General features: G+C 35.5%; 1 protein-coding gene across 3 annotated transcripts in view; it reads right to left on the bottom strand.

The window, feature by feature from the left end:
- Positions 1 to 1,964: 1,964 nt before the first annotated feature.
- LOC111369837 overlaps positions 1,965 to 7,430 on the bottom strand; it is a 14,626-nt gene continuing 9,160 nt past the window's right edge. For 2 of the 3 annotated variants that reach the window (XM_022991524.1, XM_022991525.1), the window contains exons 10-20: positions 7,210 to 7,270; positions 5,456 to 5,643; positions 5,294 to 5,364; positions 5,016 to 5,189; positions 4,834 to 4,905; positions 3,390 to 3,491; positions 3,220 to 3,309; positions 2,636 to 2,711; positions 2,465 to 2,561; positions 2,264 to 2,333; positions 1,965 to 2,168 (exon numbers count right to left, since the gene is read on the bottom strand). In XM_022991524.1, the coding sequence (XP_022847292.1) occupies positions 1,980 to 2,168; positions 2,264 to 2,333; positions 2,465 to 2,561; positions 2,636 to 2,711; positions 3,220 to 3,309; positions 3,390 to 3,491; positions 4,834 to 4,905; positions 5,016 to 5,189; positions 5,294 to 5,364; positions 5,456 to 5,643; positions 7,210 to 7,270 (1,190 nt within the window). In that variant the 3' untranslated portion in view covers positions 1,965 to 1,979. The remainder of the gene's footprint in view (positions 2,169 to 2,263; positions 2,334 to 2,464; positions 2,562 to 2,635; positions 2,712 to 3,219; positions 3,310 to 3,389; positions 3,492 to 4,833; positions 4,906 to 5,015; positions 5,190 to 5,293; positions 5,365 to 5,455; positions 5,644 to 7,209; positions 7,271 to 7,430) is intronic. The other variant, XM_022991526.1, reaches the window with a different exon arrangement.

Genomic DNA, 7,430 nt, shown 5'->3' with positions numbered 1-7,430 from the left:
TTTTGAGTCAAAACAACCCTAGACCACGGAATCCTATACCTCAGGCGAAGTCTTCAAGATCGTGACCTCCTCACAATGAGTCTTTCATGTTCGTGGCGTCATTTTTGGCAAGGTTACTGAGCAAACAACCTCATTCTGGCCACTTCTTAGATGGAACCATCAGTTTGGTATCTCTTCAGGTCATGAGGCTCGAACCAAGTTGAATTCTTCTCCCATTTCTCTAATAATTGCAATTTTGTCCTTAAACAATCAGATTGAAGAAAGTTAGCCCCTGAAGTTTCAGGATCTTCTACATGAGTCTCTAAAGTTCTATTTGTGCTAGTTAGTCCTTGAAGTTTCAGAATATTACATATTAGTCCTTGAATCGTTAAATTTCCTTAACTTTCAGATTGAAGCAAGCCATCCCCTTTTGATACCCTCTACTAGAGTTTAGAACGATCTTTCTATTGTCAAATATCCTTCGACCTTTCTCAGTGCTGCATGATCCATGATCTTGGTTGACCCAGCTATAGGTGTTCTGATGGCTGAGAGGCTAAAGACTTTTTGGTCAAGTCTTGGTTCATAAATTCAATAAAGAACAACCTGATGTCACATTTTGCTCAATGTGTCATGACTATAGAAGTTAAGGATGCAGTGAAAATAAGTATTATTATTATTATTATTATTATTATTATTATTATTATTATTATTATTATTATTATTTACTCCTCACATGCATATAAATGATGAAGTCGTTCCAATTGTGTCAAGGTGGTCAACCTCTAGCTGAATACTACAATGAATTTAATTCCATATTAATATAACTTAATTATTCGAGGCCTAATGATATGACTTGTGCAACCAATATTGAGAAGCAGAGAGCATAATGCTGAGTATCAGATATATATATGTTTCCTACAGAACTTAACCACAGCATGGATCAAATTAGTAGTCAAGTTTTGATTCTCTCTCCTCTACCATGTTTGGAAGAGACCTCACTAGTCCGTCGTGAATAAAAAGGCAAGTTACTATAAAGACTGAAGTCATCTCTGGAGCTTCAATTTTGGTTATGGTCAGCCACTTCAGCCCCCTCAACCAAGTCCTGCATCCACTGACACGGTACCACACAAAGTTGATGTTTGGTGAAAACTACATGGTCACTCCAATTGGTTCAAAAATAAGCAAGCTGAAAAGAAGAAATGTGCTTGGATTGCTAACTATCAGCCTCTCCATCTTTTGCTGCTCATTTATCTCAAGTAAGCCTTCACACAAGACAATATAACCAAGGCCGTTATTGGAACTAGTAGAAGAGGGAGGTTTTTACTACTTGAAGTTGCAATCAAAATCCAGCAACATGTTTCAAGTAGCAAGTCATTCTATAAATCCAAGTTGAGCTTGTGTCAATGCATCAACTTGTGGGTGTTGGAATAGGAGATTAGTTTTCTATTTTAAGAGTTGATTGTGTTTCTGACGTAGTATGTAAGAGGAAGAATTATAGGAGAAGGGGAAACGGAAGAGAAGAAGAGAAAGGAGATAAGAAGATGGGGAAGAGGAAGATAGAAATTAGAAAGAAATCACTTTACTTCATTCAATCAAAAGTTGTCTTCCTTACATTGCATAACCCCCTTTATATAGGGTTTACAAAATATAACTGAGGAAAGAAATGATATAAAAGTTATTAAATCACATTCTAATCGTATTTTCTAAAATATGAATCAAAATGGGAAACTAAATAATTAAAATCCCTATTAATACTCCATCAGTTTCCCATTCTACTTTAATTAGGAATTAATTAAGAAGAATATTATTGTTTCATTTTCCGTTTCATTCTATAGTTATGACTAGTTTTTTCTTTCCTTTCATAGGTTGGGTTATAACTAATATAAATAGCATTGATGAAAAAAATCGTTCAGCCTAAAGAAGAAGAAATGCCCTACATGACCAGCATGCCTAGGGAACAGATTCATTAAACTTCCGAATGAGTTGAATTAGAGATCGAGTCATTTTACCTTTGTCAGCTGTCCTTTGCCGAACAACTCTGGCCTTTGCAGCGGTAGCATTACCAATTCCTTCACAGTTTCCTTCACATTCTCCAATGCTCCAATGTCATCAAAAGTAACTCCAATATCACCAGGTGGAATAACATCAGCAAGCAGTCTTTTCTCAAATTCATTCTCGGTAACCACATCCTGAAAACTCAAGCAATCATTTCCCTATCTCAAGTCAAAACAGAGTGGAAAACATCTGGCAAACTCATGTGCAACTTAAGAATGCAAAGTTTCACCTTGAGAGATTTCTTCAAATTCTTGTTTTCATTTAGAATGCCCTGAAGAATGTTGAGCCCATATCTAATACTGCAAAATAAGGCAACATATAAGAATCCTGATAGCTAGTCATTTCATTTGTTATTTCTTATCCTCTCTTTAATCCTCTTCAATCTGTCTCCTAACAGAATTACTGTAAAAGAATAAAAATATTAACTCACTCTTTGCTTGAAATAGCAAGTTTGGACTGTTCGACTGATACTTCAGAACAGTGCATCAACTGATGAATTAAAGCCCAGCCAACAATTTTTTCAACACCTATCATCATTGGAACAGCCAATTAAGTGCATGGTACTCCATTTGACAATTCAAATCATGGAGAAAGGACCTACTTTCAGTTGTCAAAGCTTGGTCTTTGATGCATATAGTTTCAAGATCAGGACAATCAAGACCGATTTGATTTAGAACCTGAAATCCATACAGAAAAGAGAAATAGCACAGTAAATCAAGATCAATGAGAATCAGCTCATCGAGAGATTCAGATCATTTGGTTAAATTTTCATTTATACACTAGAAATTGAATTCTACACGGGAAATCCGTAACGGTACATATACCATTAAATTAACCAATCACTTCACCAGTACACCATCATGACCACAAACTTCCCCATATACATGAAGTTAGAACAATTTCTAGAGAAATAATTAAAAGAAAAAGAGGACCTCCAACCCACCCTCCCTCCCCCTCCTCCCAAAAAAAGTTGTAAAAATATACACCAAACAATAATCTAGGCAGAAATTGGGCACACTTTCGTACATATAAAAGGCCAACCAAACCAAGTTCATCAGATAAAGTGTTATATAAAACTGCAGCTATGTTCAAGAACAGGGATATATTTAACTCATATTCAAACAGACTGCTGAAGACCAACAAAAAATGGCAGATAAGTACATCCAATAAGCAGATAAGACTCACCGAGCGAATGCTACCAATATTTGACTCTGATTTCATTGTTTCAATATCAATGTCTAGTTGTTTTTTCCATTCTAATAGTACTGTTTCATCCTGTCAAATTCTAACCATATCAGAAGCTGGCATCTAACATTAACAAAACAAACAATAAATAGAAAACAACTTCTAGTAACCTGAGGAATCTGTATAGTCACTTTGTTTGGGAAAAGACGACTGAGCTGCTTCAGTGTCTTTGGGGTTTCTTTACTTCGATCATGCAACCTACCAAAATTATCCTAGAAAAAAGAGAGAGACTGAGTTCAATCTTTAATATATCAATTTCTGCAAAGAAGAAAAGGAGTATAGCATGCAAGGGGGTTGGTATACTGCAGTAGCCCAGTCTTCACACCTTAAAAATCATTTTGAACTATATGAAAACTGTTTGTCTGCAACCAGTGAGAGGAAAAAATGATGTTACCCTTATCAAAATGGAAGTCCAATAAATTTAGGTGGCCTCAAGACAATATGTGGATTAAACGAGCCATATCACTAAATTTATGAATAACAAAAATATAATTGTTTCCCATGTCATCATTTATTATGCTCATTGTGAGATGTTAATTAGCTACAGAACACAAAATTTAACAAGAGAAGCACACAAAAACTCAAAAGTAACTTCACATATATATGTTAAAAACACTATTAGTCACTCAACTTGTATTTTTTTTTTTCCTTTGGTCATCAGACTTCTTTGTTTCTAAGTAGTCACCTAATTTCATATAAATTTCAGTTTTAGGTACTCAGTCTACCTCGCATCTCCATCTTCCGAATTAAAAGAAATTCAGGCATTGAAATATGAAAATGATCATAGCTTGAAAAATCTGTCTCTGCATTACTTTCATCGTCCAATTAGGCAAAAAAGCATCTTGTTGGAAAGTCACGGTTTCTCTGTTTCTTTATAAAAGCACATTTGACACAACTTCTCCATCAATACACGATTTTCCCAGGAAAAAATAATGCACTAATGGGTTTTTCAAGTCATTTCACCGTTTCCATTAATCACAACAGCATTTTCTTTAGTTTAGCAGGGCAGTGTATGCATTTATTGAAACAAAAATCAAAGTTAATGGACCAACTTGGAAAGTACAAGGGTTGTTTACCGAAGTGAAACTATAAGTTGGGTTATGAACAATTTTACATAAACACACAAATGCATCCTTGCTACCAAACTTTACATAATATCAAAACACATGAAAACACTGGAACAATGTCACCTGCCAAGTGTACGCAACACCAATACCAAAGTGAAACTCTAAGTTGGGTTATGAACAACTTTACACAAACACACAAATGCATCATTGCTACCAAACTTTACATAATATCAAAACACATGAAAAAACTGGAACATTGTCACCTGCCAAGTGTACACAACACCAATACGAATACCACCATCAACACCCCCCCCCCACCCCCCAAAAAAAACAAAAAAGAAATCATAAATACATATTAGGAGGAGAATTTCCCAGGGTAAAAAGACCTTAACTTTCGTAAAAAGAAAACACAAGAAAAATCAAACAGAGAGATCACAAGCGAAGAGGAAAGCTAAAAATACATCCACATCCATTTAAACAGGCGTACCGGGAAGGCAAGGTCCAGCAATGCCGTTTGGTTGCTTCCAAATTTTGTGAACAGCAATCCACCAGAATGGGACTGAATGCACAAGTATTGCATAATTTCAGTTTTACGAATGCATGTGACACGTATGTATACATATATACACAATGGGCTGAGAAAGCAAAAACAAGAAAACTACAACTTACTTTCTCCTTTCGGTTGTCTGTCTGAGTATGAGAAGCTATGATAACAACATTATCAGGTAATGTTTCAAGCTTACTTTTAAAGGCTGCATATGCCTCAGGATTTCCAACCATGGACTTCTCCAAGTCTTTCATAAACAAAATTAGCGGACTACTTTTACTTTCTACAGAAGCAACCTACAAAATTACAACAAATGCACTCATGAACAAGATACAGGCAACTCATAAGCCATTATTTTGTTGACAATTCTTATCAAATATAACCTATAATGTGAATTAACCTCAAAGAGTTCATTAATGGCAAGCTTGTCAACATCATCAGCATTGGAGCTATCTAGACGTAATAAGTCAGCTGCAAAGAAATAAAACCAATAGGCGGAGTCGATGATACTTGATCATGAGTTCAAATCAAACAAATAAAACCAGATAATCCGAACAAATACCTGCACAAAAGAAACCATGATCTTCTTCACAGAGGCCCCCAAGATCAGTACCGTCTGGAACTGTTCTATCAAATCTAACCCCAACTTTAGAAGAACCATTTTCCTCAAAAGCAAGTATCACCTTGCCTCTATAACCATATGTTGGACCTCTGCACCGAACAGATACAATACCACGTGTATGAAAAGAGCTGAATCACACAATGTAAACATTATATTATTAATCCCCGCACCAATCGAATAGTAAGTTTAAATCTTGTGTCCTTGGTTTTGTAGATCAACAAGCAAAAAATATATCAAAGAGCTTGAAGACACGGAAAGATATAAGGATTATTCTCCGTGACATTTTTTCAACTGTGTGGATTATTTTCCTTAATAATTGGTTGTATTATTATCACAATTTTTCTCTTTAGAGTTACTCCTAGCCCTATAAATAGAATCTTCTGCCTTATAATAGGGACACGAGTTTATTATATACAACTTGTAATATTCTAACATGGTATCAGAGCAGGATTAATAGCTTCCATTCTCCGAAGAGCGGCAAACCAAGTCTTCTTATTTTGTTTAGATATCCTTAACTATTTAGATTCTTTTTATTTCTTTTATATATTATGTTCGGCCATGTCTTTTCTTTTTTTTTTCCTTTATTTAATCTGAATTTGGATTTTAGATTAATTATGTTGGACAATGGATGTTCATGTTGCCAAACTTCTGATGGAGATTTTCTCCCTTTGTTGAGCCAGAAATTGTATTTGGCGGAGATTTTATGGCGTGAAAGCAGAATTGAAATTCTTGAAACAAGAATAAAGTTAAAGAATTAGAAACTATGCAAGGAATAACTTTATTGTATTGAATTGATTATTGTGCAAAGCCTTTATTTATATAGGCAAAATTATTCCTTAAATCTTATTAATATAAGGAAACTAAAATAATTAAACTAAATTTTAAAAGGCCTCTACTTTGTAATAGAGACACAAGTTTATTATATACAACTTATAATATTCTAACACAAATTAATATAACATCTGCATATGCGAGAACAATTTTCGCCAAAGTGCGGGACTTCTTGCCTCTGATCATAAGAAATTCAATATAAAATTTAAGATGCCTAGTTACATTACCAATCCACCCTCAGTCCCATGTATCTTCCAATTCTTTTGGTGCAACAACTCACAAAAAACTCAAGCGGGTCACTATGAGAATTAGAGAAGATGAATATGTAGCATGTACTAAACCTCAAAGGGACATAATATTACTACAAATAGTCTCAATAGATTCATTGAGATTTCTGCTTTCTTCTTGAAAGTGTAGTGTACATGGCACAAAAAGAAAGACCGTATGCAACCCTGGCCTTGCATACACGCAAGAAAGCAGACATATGTGCGTGTGTCCTTCTACATGTGCTGGGGGGAGGGAGGGAGAGAAAGAGAAAGAGCATGCATACTTTGTAAAAGAAATATGAGGAAAAACAGGACCACTGGGTTTCACATAGACCTAAGCAACAAACAAAAAAGCCAATAAGACCTAAAGGTCCCTTATAAGGTTTAAGGATGCCTTTGTATGGTACCAGCACTACAATACTAATGGCAGGGCTTATAACCCCTCAGTAATTCCAGCAAATTTCTGCCATGTTTAGGTGGTGACGAGCGGTTATAATTATTGATATATTCATTAGTTACATAGCATAAGTAATTTATAAAACGTCACGTATCCAACTTGTCACTGGGAAGTTGATCTCAGATAGGTAGCACATTTACCTTATTGGCGTTTGAGGAGAAAACCCTGATGGTAATGAACCCACATACTTCACCCTATCACCTGCCAAAACATGGAAGCACCAATTCAACAATATGGGACTATTTCACCACCACCCAGAGGGAAAAATAGATCCTTTGGTCCTGTGAGCAACTACAGGGGCTAGTGGATGGTTTGAAAGATCCAGACAACTTCTACAGTACTCTGACCCCCGTCCCCCACC

Source organism: Olea europaea, chromosome 20, assembly GCF_002742605.1.
Source record: "Olea europaea var. sylvestris chromosome 20, O_europaea_v1, whole genome shotgun sequence".
Lineage (NCBI taxonomy): Eukaryota > Viridiplantae > Streptophyta > Magnoliopsida > Lamiales > Oleaceae > Olea > Olea europaea.
The sequence above is the reverse complement of the archived record's forward strand: the minus strand, read 5'-3'. Positions and strand labels throughout refer to the sequence as shown.